General features: G+C 57.6%; 1 protein-coding gene across 1 annotated transcript; it reads left to right on the plus strand.

Annotated features, from left to right (window-relative positions):
* Positions 1-243: 243 nt before the first annotated feature.
* Positions 244-10,806, plus strand: DHX38 (DEAH-box helicase 38). Its single transcript, XM_076348860.1, has 27 exons — positions 244-326; positions 437-830; positions 1,378-1,565; positions 1,723-1,827; positions 2,263-2,428; positions 2,543-2,661; positions 2,803-2,879; positions 3,176-3,331; positions 3,976-4,137; positions 4,223-4,330; positions 5,251-5,363; positions 5,467-5,604; positions 5,853-6,039; positions 6,130-6,315; positions 6,769-6,909; positions 7,091-7,201; positions 7,277-7,393; positions 7,644-7,751; positions 7,867-7,979; positions 8,519-8,727; positions 8,806-8,960; positions 9,038-9,193; positions 9,275-9,409; positions 9,489-9,614; positions 10,015-10,110; positions 10,277-10,398; positions 10,543-10,806. The coding sequence occupies exons 2-27, from the start codon at positions 502-504 to the stop codon at positions 10,625-10,627; spliced, it is 3,708 nt and encodes a 1,235-aa protein (XP_076204975.1). The 5' UTR covers positions 244-326; positions 437-501; the 3' UTR covers positions 10,628-10,806.
* Positions 10,807-16,519: the final 5,713 nt, after the last annotated feature.

A 16,519-nucleotide genomic window follows, 5' to 3' on the forward strand; every position in this document is an offset into this window, starting at 1 on the left:
CCCCCGCCGTGAGTGGGGGTGTCCCTGCGTGTCCTGTCCGCCCCCCCTCCCCCGCCGCTCTCTTCTGGCCGCGCCCTCCACGGCCGGAAGTCCTCCCGCGGCCACGTGACCCCACACCGTTTCCCTACGCCGGAAGTCCGCCAAGGCCCGGTAGCACGTCTTGTCTAGCGGTGATTGGACTCTGTGGTGGTTGCCACTCCTATAGGCTCTGGCCGCTACATCTATGGTGCAAGTGGGCTAGAGCGGCTCTTCTCGTGGAGCACTGTGGGGCGGCTATGGCGGCGCTCAGAGAGCTGCTGTACGGTCGCTGAGGCAACTGCAAGCAGGTGGGGGGGGTGCGGGAGCGGGGCGGTGGGCGGCGGGGCCGGGCCGGGCCCGGGGCCGGGGCAGCGGCAGCGCTCCGGCACCGACCCTCCCGCTGACCTGTGCCCCGCAGGCTCCATGGGTGCCCGCCGCGGCCTGGCTGCCCGGCCCCGCGCGGCGTGGTAGCGGTCGGCGGCGATGGCCGAGGCGAGCGAGGAATCGCTGCACCGGCTGGCGGGGACGAGCGCGGACGCCGAAGCCGGCGGGCTGGTCCTGCGGAGGCGGAGCGCCGCCGCCGAGCAGCACGTCTTCAAGGCGCCGGCACCACGGGCCTCCTTGCTGGGCCTGGACGTGTTGGCGGCCCAGAAGCGGCGGGAGCGGGAGGAAGAGGCGGCCGGTGGAAAGCGGTCCCGGGTCTCCTCCTACAAGGACTGGGAAGAGGGCCGTGATGAGGTGGGCAGCCCCGAGGAGGACGAGGAGGAGGAGGAAGAGACCAACCGGAGCAGCCGGAGCGCTCGCAAGGACAGGTGGGGTCTGTGTGGGGCTTCCTGGTGCTAGCGGTGGCACCGGGCGCTTTACAGTCGTTGGATCCCTGCCGGAGGGAACGACCGTGAGCGTGGGGTGTGAGCACTGTCAGTGTCTGTGGGGGCTGTGCCCTGACACAGGCGGGGCTGTAACCTCTTGTGTGGTGGGGAGGTCTGGAGATCTCCTCGGGGGAGGACTGTGGGGCACCTCTCAGATCTGAGGAGGTCTGGGAAAAGCTCTTTCACTGGTGCCCTCCCTGAGGCTTTATGGGCAGAGTGCTTTCAGATGCTGTCAGGCCTGCAAACACCAGTCATCCTAGTCGTGAGACTGTCTGCTTCCAGATGCCTGGAGGCAGTGGCCTGCTCAGACGTGCACGTGTCTGAGAGCATCAGCAGACTTGGTGGGCTGTTAGCAAAGGATGGAGAGGGCACTTTTAACCATAAGCTTCTGCTATAGCAGAGGTTAGAACTAGAGTTGTATGAGGCAAGTCAAAGGCCAGCTATTCCTCAGCACTGTTGAGCTTTTCTTCTCTCTGCTCTGCCTTTCTAGGCATTACCGTTCTGTCCATGTGGAAACACCTTCCTACACAGGGGGTGTCAGTGAGGAGTTTTGGGAACGCAGCCGGCAGCGGGAAAGGGAGCGTCGGGAACATGGTGTCTTTGCCTCCTCCAAGGAGGAGAAGGAACGAAAGAAGGAACGCAGTAGGGATCGGGACCATGATCGTAAACGGGACCGTGGTAACTGCTCAGAGACCTTTGTGACTCTTCCTGCTTAGGGTTTGGGCTTGTCCCTCAGCCTGTTTGTAGTCTTTAGCTAATGTTTGTGGTGTTTTCTGCAGCAGACTTGGGAAGCCCGTTTGTGCACTGGGCACCTGATCTTACTTTCTTTTTGCAGAGGAGCGGGACAGAAGTCGTTACAGCAGCAGATCAGAGAGGGATGGCTCATCAGAGCGGAGCAGCAGGAGGAGTGAACCGGAGAGTCCCAGACATCGGCCCAAAGGTAGGACTGGGACTCAGTAGAGTTCTTGTGTGAGACCTAACAGGAAGGGGCTTGTTCTTTTTTTGTTTGTTTGTTTGTTTTTGTTTCCTGCTGTTTTTGTCAGGACAAGCGTGTGTAGAAAAGCCTGTATGTTCTAACATTTGTGGTTAGGGCAAGCATAAAACTCCTAGCTTGACCTGGGTCTGGGAGCAATCTGCCAGCTGTGTGTGTGAAAGTCTGGCTGATCTCTGCGCAGTGGGGTCTGTTCTGGGTCTATGTGATAGAAATGTGGTCCTTTGGCAGTTTTCCTTGGAATCACTGGGTCAGCCCCTTCTCTTAGAGGGAGGACAAATGGGTACCCTCTCTCCGTGCTCCTTGCTAGAAGGTGTAAGGTGGCTCCAAGTGTCTGGGGTCACTGTTTGAACATCAGGTGTCAAACCCCATCTCCTCTGCTAGATGCAGCCACGCCATCTCGCTCCAGCTGGGAGGAAGATGATAGTGGCTACAGCAACGCTCACCGCTCACAGTGGGAATCTCCCTCACCCATGCCTTCCTGTCGAGACTCAGAGCGCAGCCACCGGGCATCATCGCTGCGGGACACAGACCGGAGAGACCGGGACAGGTATCACTGCCTGGGGCTGCGGCTATGAGCTGTCGAGCTGCAGAAAGGGGAGAGTGTGTGTAAGAGTAGTGCCTGGCCGTGGGCACCGGTTCCTCCATCGTGCTGTTTTTTCAGGTCTGTGAGGAGCAGGTACTCGGATAAGACGCCATTGCCCACCCCGTCGTACAAATACAACGAGTGGGCTGACGACCGGAGACACCTGGGGGCCACGCCGCGGCTGTCCAGAGGAAGAGGTGAGGAGCCTGGGCTGAGCTGCCTAGGCTGGGCAGCAGTGGAATCCCCTTCCCCTGCGCAGCCCAAGGTCTGGCTCTGTGGTATTTCCTCTGGAGCGGCAGCAGGGCCGGTGCCCGGACTGACCAGCTCAATCCTGCCAGGGCGGCGTGCCGATGGGGAGGAGGGCATTGCCTTTGAGACGGAGGAGGAGCGGCAGCAGTGGGAGGACGACCAGCGGGTGAGAGCCCGAAGGCGGGCGAGGAGCAGGGCGGACAGCGGGCTGGGAGCTGGCCAGACCGCGGGGCTGCCGCTGGCCAGCGGGAGCAGTGGGGCGGCGGGTGGGCTCCCCCCGGCGGCCAGACGGGGGGCGGGGGGCGGCGGGCGGGCTCCCCCCGGCGGCCAGGCGGGGAGCGGCGGGAGGGCCCGGCCCGGCCCGGCCCGACCCGACCCGACCCGACGAGCGTCTCCGCGGGCGTGTGCTGCGGGGGGGGGGGGGGGGTGGCGGAGCTCAGGGCCGCACCTCTCCCCTCCCAGCAAGCTGACCGGGACTGGTACATGATGGATGAAGGCTATGATGAATTTCACAACCCCTTGGCCTACTCCTCTGAGGAGTACGTGAAGAAGCGGGAGCAGCACTTGCACAAGCAGAGGCAGAAGCGCATCTCGGCACAGCGGCGGCAGATCAATGAGGTAGGGGCGAGATGCTGGGTTGGCTGCTCTGAGCGTGTGGGCAACTGCTTGTTTTGCTGCCCCTGGAGAGACCCGCTTGCTGGCAGCGAAGGCTGAGCCCTTGCTCTCGGGTGGAGAAGGACAGTCTGTGTCCTGGCTCACAGGGAAACTTGTTAAGTTCCCCTGGAAAGTGCAGCCCTGCATCTCCTGCGTGGAGCAGAATTCGCAATCAGAGTGACTACCATGGATCGCAGTGTCCAGAGCAGCAGGAATGCAGAGGGCTATGCTCCTGCTATTCTGGGATGCGAGTTACATTACTAGGGTTGTCTATTGTTGGCCCAGTGTACCCTGGGGGCTGCTGCCCTTAGCACATGAGTGGGATTATGTCCAGGCTTCCTGACATATTCTGAGTATGGCAGGGCCTTGTGGACAGTGTCTGTCCTCCATTTCCTTGGAGACGGTCCTGTTGACCATGTGCTTCATATGGCCAGTCTGTGTTTCCTGTACCCTGCTGCTTCCAGTTGCTGTTGCTTCCCTAGTGCTTACTTTCAGGCTCCCTAGGCTGGAACCATCAGTTTCATCCTATTGTCAGTGTGGGGCCCAGACCTGAGCTCAGTGCTTTCTGCGGGGCTTCTGTGTATTTTCTGACATGTTGTTTCCTGCAGGATAATGAGCGCTGGGAGACGAATCGCATGCTGACCAGTGGTGTGGTTCATCGGATTGAAGTGGATGAAGATTTTGAGGAGGATAACTCTGCTAAAGTGCATCTGTTGGTGCACAACCTAGTGCCCCCTTTCCTAGATGGAAGGATTGTTTTCACCAAGCAGGTAGAGATTGTGGCTGAAGGCACTGATGGCAGGGAGCCCCGCAAGTGTGAGCTCTCTGTACTAAAGCAATACCTCTTTCCTCTAGCCAGAGCCAGTCATCCCTGTCAAGGATGCCACCTCAGATTTGGCCATCATAGCCCGGAAAGGCAGCCAATTGGTGCGCAAGCACAGGGAGCAAAAGGAGCGTAAGAGGGTATGCTGTGACCTTTTGGCTTACTACCCTGCTGTACACGTTATGTAGTGCCTCACAGCCTTTGTTTGGACTTTGCAGAATACAGGCTTTGGTGGCGATGATGATAAGGAGTTCATATTTTTATGACCTGGGATATCCTGGCAGCCCAGCTCATTGCATTGTCTCATAAGCAGCTGCTGTGATGTGATTTCCTCGGGCACTGCTTGGGACATGAATCACTGTGCGCTTGTGCAGAGGAGTCTGATCCAAAGGACATTTGGATCATGGGAGAAGAGAGCAGGTGGAAGAATGCCAGGTAGCTTAGGGACAGTCAGCAGTCAGTATGGCGGCAGGATATATCTTGTCATGTCTCAGCAGAAGAGTTGCGAGAAGGAGTATGCAGTAAGGTGGCATATTAGTTTTTGGGGGTGTCTTCTAGGGACTTTCTCTAAAGCTTATGTGATAGCTGTAGGGAAAGCACAGATGTGTTCTTTGTAAATTGAAACTGAGCTGGATTTGAGCTACGTATACTACGAGTGAAATGGAGGTAGAAGCTAAACTGATATCAGAGGTGAGAACAAACAGGAAGGTGGGAGACAGGCCTGTAAGCACCTGTCAAGAGCCGGAAGGTTATCTCTAGTTCAGATTTGTGTAGGTTTAAGTTCAAATTTAATGGAAGGGTCAGCAGCTGGAACCACTTTCTTAGGAGGTTGTTGGTCATCCTGTGCCTGAAGTCTCTGTATCCAGACCAGTGTCTAAAAGCTCTGCTCCAGTTCACTTGGAAGAGGGGGACTTGATGTAGGAATGGGGTGTGGGTTCTGCCTTGTAGCATTGGGGAATTGTGGGGCTAATATGCTTTCCTAGTTGTATGAGTAGGATTGGAGAAGAATGATTTGTCAGTGCTTGCTGTGACAAAGTTATGCTGCTCTCTGTCCTTCCAGGCTCAGCATAAGCACTGGGAGCTGGCAGGCACAAAACTGGGAGACATTATGGGGATCAAGAAAGAGGAGGAGAAGGACGAGATGGTGACAGAAGATGGCAAAGTGGATTACAGGTAGGAGCTTGCTTTGAATTACTCCTGCTCAGCCGGTGATGGGGGCTGTAGGCATAGCAAAGTGTGTGGAGAGGCAGTTTCAGGATTTCTGGTGTTTCCTTAGGACTGAGCAGAAGTTTGCCGAACACATGAAAGAAAAAAGTGAAGCCAGCAGTGAGTTTGCCAAGAAGAAGTCAATCCTGGAGCAGAGACAATATCTGCCCATCTTCGCTGTGCAGCAGGAGCTGCTCTCCATCCTCAGGTATGGCTGAGCTGGTCACAGAGCATCCCCAGGGCATTGGCCTACATCTCAGGAACCCAAGGGAGAAATTCTCCTAGATACATGGTCCGTTTGCAAGCTGTACCCTCAGGAAACAAAGCCCATTGCTTTGTGTGGTTGGTGGCAGCTCTGCTGCCCGAGTAGGATGATGCTTGGGTGGCCAGCCAGGGCTGTGAATGCAAAAGCCCCTCTTTGTGGTATATGAAGAAATACTTTTTCCCTTTCTTCAGAGACAACAGCATTGTGATTGTGGTGGGGGAGACGGGGAGTGGGAAGACGACTCAGCTGACACAGTACCTCCATGAGGATGGCTACACAGACTATGGCATGATTGGCTGCACCCAGCCCCGCAGAGTGGCAGCCATGTCAGTTGCCAAGCGGGTCAGTGAAGAGATGGGGGTGCGTCTGGGAGAGGAGGTGAGTCTGGCAGTGGGTGCAGGGGTGCAGCCTGATGACAGTGAGTGCATGGGGCTGTTGGAAGACTTGCTGGTGTCTCTGCCCTCCCAGGTGGGCTATGCCATCCGCTTTGAGGACTGCACATCTGAGAACACAGTGATCAAATACATGACAGATGGGATCCTTCTTCGTGAGTCACTGCGAGAGGCTGACCTGGACAACTACAGTGCTATCATCATGGATGAGGCACATGAGCGCTCACTCAATACTGACGTGCTCTTTGGCCTGCTTCGGGAGGTGTGTGTGAGCCTGGACTAGAGGACGGCAGCATAGGGCACATGAGCTGGTCTTAAAGCAGAGTATTGGCAGGGACAGCCCTTCTCTATCAGGCCTGGGAGAAGGAAGCAGAGCTGCCACATCTCTGTCTGCACTTGCTGCTTCAACGCCCTGGTCCCTGGTTCTGGGGGGTTAAATCTCCCTAGTGCCTAAGTGCTGCCAGAGGCTTGCTGGCTAACTGTCAGAAACTCTAGGTACAGAGATCTTTGCTGGCTTAAGGCTTCCTGGACCAAGGTTGGCGGGTCTTTTTAACTGCACAGATCATACAGCATCTGTGTTCCCTGGCATTGGTGGCCAGTGCCTCTAGAGTACAGCAGAAGCTCTGTCCTGTGCTGTTGTCTCAGTAATAATGGAAGCAGCCTGCAGCCATGCACAAATGCCCCTTCCTTACTGTTCCTTTCATCTGCTTTCTAGGTGGTGGCCCGACGCTCAGATCTGAAGCTTGTTGTCACCTCGGCCACCATGGATGCAGATAAGTTTGCCTCCTTCTTTGGGAACGTTCCTATTTTCCACATTCCTGGGCGCACTTTCCCTGTTGATATTCTTTTCAGCAAGGTATGGTCAACATTGCAGAGGGAAGTTCTGTTGTAACAGGAGGGGGTTATGACTTGGGTATACTGTACTCTGTGGTGGACAGAAAGGATAGAGGAGGAGTAGCCATGTTATGATGCAGTCTTGCACACAGGACGGGGCAGGTGAGATTATTGGCATCTATAACCTGGGCTGTGCTTTTCAGACCCCACAAGAGGATTATGTGGAGGCTGCAGTGAAACAAGCCCTGCAGGTCCATTTGTCTGGTGCTCCTGGCGACATCCTCGTCTTCATGCCTGGCCAGGAGGACATAGAGGTGAGCTGGAAGGGCAGGTGCTGTCCTACCACCTTGTTGTTTTAATCTTATGTTTACACCCCTCTTTGTGTCTAGGTGACCTCAGAGCAAATTGTAGAGCACCTTGAGGAGCTGGAGAAGGCGCCTGCTCTTGCTGTACTGCCTATCTATTCTCAGCTACCGTCGGACTTGCAGGCCAAGATCTTCCAGAAGGTGCTGATGTGTGCTCTGTGATAGGAGTGGGGACAGGGGAAACTAGTGCAGAGAAGACTACTGAGTATGAGTGAGAGGTGCAGACATGCCTTTTGTATTGGATGTGGAGAGCGAGAGAAAGCATGTGCCCCCCCTTAACTTCCAAGAGTCACCCCTGTCCTTCTGGGTTCTGTATTGCTGCTCTGCACTCTTCCTCAGTGGTGCAGAGGCCCTTGCCCAGGGATTTGACTGATGTGCGGTATGCTTGCAGGCTCCGGATGGGGTCAGGAAGTGCATTGTTGCCACTAACATTGCAGAGACCTCACTGACAGTGGATGGCATCATGTTTGTGATTGACTCTGGCTACTGCAAGTTGAAGGTAAGTCAAGATTTCCTGTACTGTTTATGTCTGTGATCTCTGGGGTTGGGTTGAGGGAGTCTTGTGGTAGTGACCCAGCCTTCCTCTTACTTCAGTCTGTTCTTGTGCCCTGCAGGTTTTCAACCCCCGTATAGGCATGGATGCGCTGCAGATTTACCCCATCAGTCAAGCCAATGCCAATCAGAGGGCAGGCCGAGCTGGCCGAACAGGCCCAGGCCACTGCTTCAGGTAGGCATGTCACTGATGTCCCTGTTCCTGTCTTATCTGCAGCTTGGCATGAGGTTATATATGTTTTTTTTTCTCACTGGAGCTGTTCATTATCTTGAACTTCTGGGGGGATGAAGGCAGTAGGCAGGCCTTGAGGCCTTCTTTTTTGGACCCAGTGCCTCTGCAGAGGAAAGGATATGCTCCAGTTTCTTCCCTTGTCCATCTTCACTTGTGGCTGTTCCACCCTTGATGCTGTCAGGAAAGCAGCCAAGCCAAAGGCAGCTTTCTCAAGGCTTTGCTTTGAGACTGATCTGTGCCCAGGGAAGGACTGTGCTTGAGAGGGGTGTACACTGTACTGCAGCCCAGGCACCCTTATGTGCTGGGGAGGCCACACTTTGGCCAGGGTAGAGGTTCCTCCCTGGGGTCCTGCTGGCTAGCCTGGCTGAGTGCAGAGCTGCTGCCCTGTGCCATGCCTGGCTGGGTTGGGCAACAGCTGGTGACTCAGTAAGGAACACAGTGGCCTGAACAGGAGGAGCATGCTCTTGGCATCTGTTCCCCAGGCTCTACACCCAGAGTGCCTACAAGAACGAGCTGCTGACAACCACGGTGCCCGAGATCCAGCGCACCAACCTTGCCAATGTAGTGCTTTTGCTCAAGTCCCTGGGTGTGCAGGACCTGCTGCAGTTCCACTTCATGGATCCGCCCCCTGAGGACAACATGCTGAACTCCATGTACCAGCTCTGGATTCTGGGTGCCCTGGATAATACAGGTATTGGCTGCTGGGGCAAACTGTCAGCCCATGGGACTAGGACCTGCCCAGCTGCTGATCCCTATGCTGTTCCTACAGGTGGTCTGACCTCAACAGGACGTCTCATGGTGGAGTTCCCACTGGATCCTGCACTCTCCAAAATGCTCATTGTCTCCTGCGACATGGGTTGCAGCTCTGAGATCTTGCTCATTGTCTCCATGTTGTCTGTGCCTGCCATCTTTTATCGGCCTAAGGTACCTGTTTGCTCTTTCAGCAGTTTGGGGCCTTCCCCTGCCCTTTGACTAACCTGTGTTCTTTGCTCACCCTTCAGGGCCGAGAGGAGGAGAGTGACCAAGTGCGGGAGAAATTTGCTGTTCCAGAGAGTGATCACTTGACTTACCTGAATGTTTACCTGCAGTGGAAGAACAATAGCTATTCTACACTGTGGTGCAACCAGCACTTCATCCATGCCAAGGCCATGCGGAAGGTGAGGGTTAGGGTTGGGCAACGAGGTTGGGGGAGGGAGCCTTACACAGTAGAGGGATCTGACTGCCACACCCCTTTGCAGGTGCGGGAGGTGCGTGCCCAGCTCAAGGACATTATGGTGCAGCAGCGAATGAGCCTAGCATCCTGTGGTACTGACTGGGACGTTGTCAGGAAGTGCATCTGTGCTGCGTATTTCCATCAAGCTGCAAAGCTGAAGGTGAGAGTTGTCTGTGCTAGTCTGGGGGCTGAGAGGCCCTGTCTGGGAACAGGTGGGCTAACTACACTTCTCTTTGCAGGGCATTGGGGAGTATGTGAACATCCGCACAGGCATGCCCTGCCACCTGCACCCCACGAGCTCTCTGTTTGGCATGGGCTACACACCAGACTACATTGTGTATCATGAGTTGGTCATGACCACCAAGGTGAGCTTGAGCTGAGGGCTCGGAAGAAGGGTGAGGAGTGCTCTGAGGGAGATGGGAGGGCTTTGCTGTGATACTAGGATCTATCGGAAGGGCAGTTCTCAGCCTTTCTCATCTATGCCAACTAGGCACGTCTGTGTCATCTGCAGTGTCCTGTTTGTCCCTTTCCCAATGTTTTTTTCCTGGCCTATGTGAGACATATTTGAACCTCTTTGCGGTCTCACCAAGTCCAGCCCATAGCAGCTTCTGAGACCAGGAGGAATTGTCTGGAAGGGGTACAGTCCCAGCCTGAGAAGTGCCATCAGCAAGTGGGGGAGAGAGGGAGCTTCCATGGCTCTCGAAATGGTGCCCAGGCCCTGAGAGTGCCATCCTGCTTCCCTCGTCTTTCCTTCTGTCCCTGCAGGAATACATGCAGTGTGTCACTGCTGTGGATGGAGAGTGGCTGGCAGAGCTGGGCCCCATGTTCTACAGTATCAAACATGCTGGCAAGTCACGCCAGGTGAGTCTCGTGTCCAAGACAAGCTGGCAGACAGCAGGCCCACTGCATGCCTGTTCTAGTGCAGTGTGTGTGTTTTGACATGGAGGGAGCAGGCCTATGGGCCTGCAGAGAGACTGCTGCTGGCCAGCCCTCTGCCTGTCCCTGACCTGCTGCTGCCTTGCTCCAGGAGAACCGCCGCCGTGCCAAGGAAGAAGTGTCTGCCATGGAGGAAGAGATGGCTTTGGCTGAGGAACAGCTGCGTGCCCGCCGGGAAGAACAGGAGCGCCGTAACCCACTGGGCAGTGCAAGGTAGGTGCTGGCCCTACCTGGCCACGGGTTGCCTGCTTAAGAGCAGGAGTAGTGAGCTGCGTGGAGGATCCCAACTGCCCCATGGGTGGAAAGTGCAGGGAAAGGTTGCATCTTCCACTAATCACCCTTGTCCTCTCCTGGCAGATCCACTAAAATCTACACCCCTGGGCGGAAGGAGCAGGGGGAGCCCCTGACGCCACGACGCACCCCAGCCCGCTTTGGCCTCTAAGGCGGCAGTGCCCGTTGCTTTGAGGCTTAAAGACTTCCAGGAGCAGCTGAGTCTTAGGAGAGTGCCCAGCTCTTCTGATCACTGTACTCTGTGAGGCTCTCTACAGCTTGTGGCCCAGGAAGGCTTTGGTGCTTGGCACTAATTTTGCTACAGAACAGAAAGAATTTTATTTGTTCAAAGGTTGTCAGTCTAATCCTTGCTTTGTTTTGCGCTGCTTCTTGTCCTGGAGGCGAGTGCTGGGTGGAGGCAGCCCTGCAGAATCGTGCAGGGCTGGTACTGTCAAGCTGTTGCCCTGTAGAGCCTGGGACAAGGCATAGAATTACACTGACCTAGAGGGCAAAGACAACCTGTCCCTGTCCCAGCCCTGGCCCATACTACTGCAAAGGCAGTTCTCCCACAACCCATGCCCTGGGCAGGCAGCCAGTGCCCAGCTGTCCCTGTACACACAAGACCATAGGTCCAGCCCTGTTTCAGGCCAGGCTGTGCCAGGGATTCTGCTCACCTTCAGCTGCTCACACTTGTGGTGCTGCTCATGTGTTCTGACCGTGAGGTACGTGTTTTCCTCCTGCATCTTGCCCACTGTGTCTTGAAGATGCCTGGAGGAAAGGCAGGGGACATGAGGTGATGGAGTGGTGCAGAGACAATCCTGATCTGCTGGCCTTGCAGGAGCTTGGTAGTCCAGCAGTTGTCCATCTGTCCCATACATCCCTGCCATCAGTGGTGTGCAGAGACAGCCCTACTCATGTTCACCACTTACTCCTTTTCGCCTGTCGGCTCTGTGGTCTGCTTGATTTGCCGCTGGATCTTGTGCCCTAGTTTCTCACTTGACTGCCTGAAAGCAAGGCGTGAGTTGGTGTGAGGAGAAGGCAGCCACCTGCCCCTCTCTACTCCAGTAAGGCTTCTCACTCACATCTGCTCCTTCACACACTGGCTGATGTTGACCAGCACCAGCTCCCTCTCCTTGTGTGGCCTGCTGCTGTCAGAGCATGCCAGGGCGTGTGAAGAGCGCAGGGTTTCTACCTGGAAAGAATGACCCCCGGTGCAGTGTGTGAACCAGCATGTGACTGCTCTTCCCAGCCGCTATGTGCCCAGGGCTGAAGGCAGTTGGAGAAACCAGGCTGTACTGGGGCCGCAGCCTTTGGGGCTGAGCAGAGGGTCTGGAGATGCTAGTGTCTCAGGAGAGCTGCTCCGGAGAAGAACCGTTACCTCAGCACTACTGGCTGTGAACTTTCTGTCACAACATGGTAGTTTCATGCTGAGGGACTTCTTTCTAGCAGTGGAGCAAAGAGGGCTAGTTTAAGGAGAACAAGATGTTCAGCCCTGCTGCTGCTGCCAGACCCACAGCCTCCTCCCTTGGTGGCCTGGCATATCTGCAGTATGCTGTCCCCTGTCCTGTCCCTTCCACCTCTGCCCTGCCTGTGGGCCAGGATCTGTCATTCTCCAGTGCTAGGGGTCCAGCCTATGCTCCTGCCCTTGGGCTGTGGTGCTGCCTGTTTCTATCCTGCACCTGCTCCATGGCCTTGCTGAGCTCTTCCTTGAGGAAAGCCAGCTCCACCTTGCAAAGAACCAGCTCCTCTTCTCGCATAGCCAGAGCTCGCTCGCTGTCTTCTTGTAGCTGCTGCCAGTGTTGGGCTCGGCTGCTCAGCTCCTGCAGCCTCTCCTGGAAGGAGTGGGCCTGCTGGTGGCACTGAGAGGCAGTGAGAGAAAGACAGGCTGAGCACAGACTCCCAGTGCCCTGTGGGAAGGCTTGGGACATGCTTACCTCCTGCTTGCTCTGCTCCTGGGACACCTGCAGCTTCCTCAGCTCCCAGTGGAGCTGCTGCCTCTGTTCCTCGTAGACTGCAATCTTCTCCTTCTGCCTGGCTTTCTCTTGCTGAGCTTGGGCCAGCTCTGCCTGCAGGGTGGCCATGTCCTGCACCTGCATGCAAAATGGTGGGGCAGGGAGGGTGGTGGGCCAAGCCGTGGGCAGGCTGGGGCTCCCCCCAGGGGCTAGTGCTGCCCAGAAGCAGGAAAGGGCTCTCTGCAGCACTTTGCTGCTCTGGCACTGAGGGCTGCATGGTGGCTGGTTGCATCTTGGGCCTGTCCTGTCCCTGCCCTCACCTGTTGCAGCAGCTCTGCCAGGTGCTTTCTGTTGGAGGCCACTTCTTGCTGCAGGTCTTGGATGGTCTCCTTGGCTCCGCTAAGCTGCTGCAGACTTTGCTGCTCCCGGGCCTGGGTGGCTCCCAGCTCCTCCTGCAACTGAGCCAGGCTGTGCCACAGGCCCTGGCTCTGCTCCTCCTGTGCCCCCAGCTGCAGAGAAGGCAATGCATTAGTGGGTGCTGCATTGCTGTGCTAGTGCCGCTTCCTGTCAGAGCGAGGTCTGCCCTCTCTCCTGCTGCTGATCCCAGCTCACTGCCCACTCCTGCAGCACAGGCTTTGCTGCAGGGCTTTATTATCTCTTGATGGTGCTCATCCACTCCTTTGCCTGTTGCAGCTCTTGCTAGAGCTTTTCCTTCCTGTCCTGTTGACAGCACAGCTCCCCTTGCAGCTCCCATCGTGTGGCAGCCTGCTTCTGGCACTGGGCAGGCCCTGGGTCATCCTTGGGGCAGGGGAGACTTGGGCCAGGCTGACAGAGGGACCCCACAGCAGGTCTTGCCCGCTACCTACCTGCTTCCTCAGGGCTTGGAGCTGTTCCTGGCTTCTCTGCAGCTTCTCTTCAGCATGGGCTGCAGCGTGCATGTGTTGCAGCGCCTGCTCGAGGGTCACCTGCTGTTTCCACTGCCACTGGCTCAGCTCTGCCTGGAGCAGTGCTGCCAGCTCCCTAGGGGCAAGGGCACAGTCTGAGCTGTGGTAGCCCCAGGCTGCCCTCCCTTGATAGAGTGTGTGCAGGCAGCACCCTGGTCAGGCTCTGGCTGTGCCAGGGACAGCCAGCCTCAGGGCCTGCCTACCTGCTCTGTGCCTGCTCAGCCTTGCTGCTGGCTGCTTGTTTCTGCAGTGCTTGCAGCTCCACCTCCCACCTTGCCGTTGGCCTCGTGCTGCACGCCCTTCCCCGAGCACAGGCATGGCTGCTCCTCTGTGCGCTGCAGGATGCTCGGGACTGGCAGCTGCTGTGCTGGTGCCTGGGCTGCTTGAGACAGTGGGGGCAGGCTGGCATTGCCTCCCCCTACCCTGTCCCAGGGCTTCTGTGGGAAGTGGAGCAGAGCTCAGCCCTGCAGCGTGTTTTTGGGACACTTGCTCTCATGGCTCCTATGCCTCCCTGGCTGCTTCCCCCCAGGCTCAGGGAGCTGAGTCTCCACCCTCCCAGAACTGCACACGGAAACACTATCTGCCCTGTAACTGCAACTAGTGATGCCCCAAAAGCACAGGGAGCCTGCGGTGCTCAGAGGGTCTTGCCATTTCCCCACTGTTGCACCAGGATGGATGGAGTGCTGCTGTAGCATGTGGATGTGCAGTAACTGATGGGGAGGCACTGCCTGCTGCCTCCTGGCGTGTTTTCCTGTCTCATCCTCCAGCTGTGTGTGCACATTATGGGTGCCAGATGCCTCCTTGCTGCTGCTCTCTGCCATCAGGGCAAGCCATGGGTTCCAGCTCTGGCTGGTCCTGGGCTCCCCACTGGAGCCACCAAGAGCGTGGAACCCCAGGGTGCTGGCTGCAGGCTCTAGCCCTCAAACATCCCAGCCCTGTGGCCCTAGATGCCCCCCTCTTCGCCCACCCCACCCCCCTCAGCACTGCTTTGCTCAGCCGCCCTCCCCAGCTGCGTGTCCTGTGCCCTGTACCGGTGTTCCTCAGCTGCCCATTTTTGGCTGCCCTGCATCATCTCTGCGTCTACCACCACCTGTGTGAGCAGCACAGCCGTGTGCTGTCTGCCGGCTCCTGCCTGGTCCCAGTGCTGTGGCTGCTGGGCTGCCGGCACTGACCTGCTCCAGCAGCTCTGTGTGCTCCTTCAGGGTATTGTAGGTGGTGTCAGAATGGCTGCAGGTGGCCACGTAGAAGGTGACTTCTGTCTGCACCGCCTCATCCTTCTGGTCCTGTGGAGAGGTGCATCGCTGGTTTGTGGGTACCCTGCAGGGTGCTGGACCCCCTGGATCACCCTGTGCCCCTGCTGTGGAGAGGCTGAGGCTGGAGAAGTAGCTAGTTAGGGACAACCTGCGGACAATGGGCTGTTGGAGAGGGCCTGTGGCAGAGGGACGTGGCCTGCACCAGGTGGGAGGCAGGACAGCTGCTGGCTCCTGGTCCTCTTACCCCTGTGCAGCCCCCACAGTGCCCTCCCCGTTGTGGCAGTGTCTGCTGGATACCCAGCAGCCCTGCAAAGGCATCCACATGGTCCCTGACCTGTGACAGGGCACTAGCACGTGAGGAGAGCAGTGAGCCCAGCTCACTGGTGAGGCTGTGGGCTGCAGCAGTGCCACCAACCCCGGGATGGTGCCCAGGGTGTCAGTGGGGCTACTGGCGGCTGCAATCTTCCAGCTCTGCTCAGCTGGGTGGACTGGGCTATGCCAGCCATGCCTCCCCTGTGTCTGGGCTGTCTGGGCTGCTCCATACAGGGTGCAGTGCTCAATCCTTGTCCCACATGTGGCTGGCAGGACATCCCCTGCCCTCCCCTGAGGGGGCTGGTCACCAGCTGTTTGCACAGGTGGGGCTGTTGGGCAGGCATGGTGCCTAGCCTGTGATCAGATGGCTTGGGGGCCACATAGACAAGGGCGGTGGACTCACGGAGCCTGGCCTGTGGCCATTGTGCCTGGCAGCAGTACCTTGCCCATCACTGCCTGGTACTGCTGCATCAGAAAGACCAAGTCCTGGTGCTTCTGCTCCACTGCACATTCCTGCTGCTGCAGCTGGACCAGCCGCTCATGGTTCGTGCCCCTGCAGAAGTCCAGGTCCAGCTGCAGTGCCTGTATTGAGGCCAGCACCTGTGCTGGCTCCTGCTGCTGTGTGTCCTGGCATGCTTGGGGCTCCCCTTGCCGTGGCTCCAGCACCAATGCTTGCCTTTGGCCCTAGGACATAGTATGAGCAGCATCTGTCTGGCTCACTGCTGTGGCCAGCCCATCTTACAGCTCCTGCCAGGCACTGGGGCTGGAAGACAATGCTGGCAGTCCAGGTTTTGGTCAGAGAGCAGCAATGGAGTGTGTTGACTGGTGGGTGCAGACCTCTCCCCCGACCCCAGGCAGCACCACCCTGTGTATGTGTTCTGACAGTCCCCCTGGGCTCATGAACAGCCAAGCCCCTGACACTGCTGGCACTTGGCACTGCAGTGATGCCAGCATGAGTTGTGGCTGCTGTGGGAAATGGTGCAGTGGGACCAGTGCAGCTGCAGCAGGACTGGACACCCCTGAGCCCTTGTGCTTTCCCCAGCCCTGGGGGACGAGCTGTCTGGTGGCACAGGTGAGGGCTGGCCAGGGCCTCCTATACCACCTGGCCACCAGCCTGCAGCTACATGACCAGCGCCTGGGGTGGGAGTTGGGTTGGCACTGCTCACCTGGGGCTGCCAGGTCTCTGTCTCCTGCTGAAGCTGCTGGATGGAGTGACTCAGCTCTGATGTTGCCTCCTCCGCTCCTGGCAGCCCTCCAGAGGGACCCTCAGGCTGGCCCAGAGGTGCAGGAACCTCCCTGGACGTGCCACATTTTGGCCACTCTCTCGCTGTTGGAGGGACCACAACATGGAACAGGCCTTTCCTGCTGGCCCCAGACAACCCTCGGTCCCAGGGAGGGGGCAGCCAGGGATGTCACCCAGCCCTGCCTGGGGCAGCCTCGCCATCCCGTGGCATTGGCATTGCAACTCTCCATCGCAGGAGCAGCCGGTGCCAGCGGGAGATGCCGAGCCTGGGGCTCCTGCAAAAGCATGGCAGAGCTGCGTGGGGGCCCATGGCCCTCCCCTCCAGCAGCACCTGCCCCCTCTCTGTGGAGCACGGCCCCC

The sequence above is a fragment of the Aptenodytes patagonicus genome, chromosome 11 (assembly GCF_965638725.1).
Source record: "Aptenodytes patagonicus chromosome 11, bAptPat1.pri.cur, whole genome shotgun sequence".
NCBI lineage: Eukaryota > Metazoa > Chordata > Aves > Sphenisciformes > Spheniscidae > Aptenodytes > Aptenodytes patagonicus.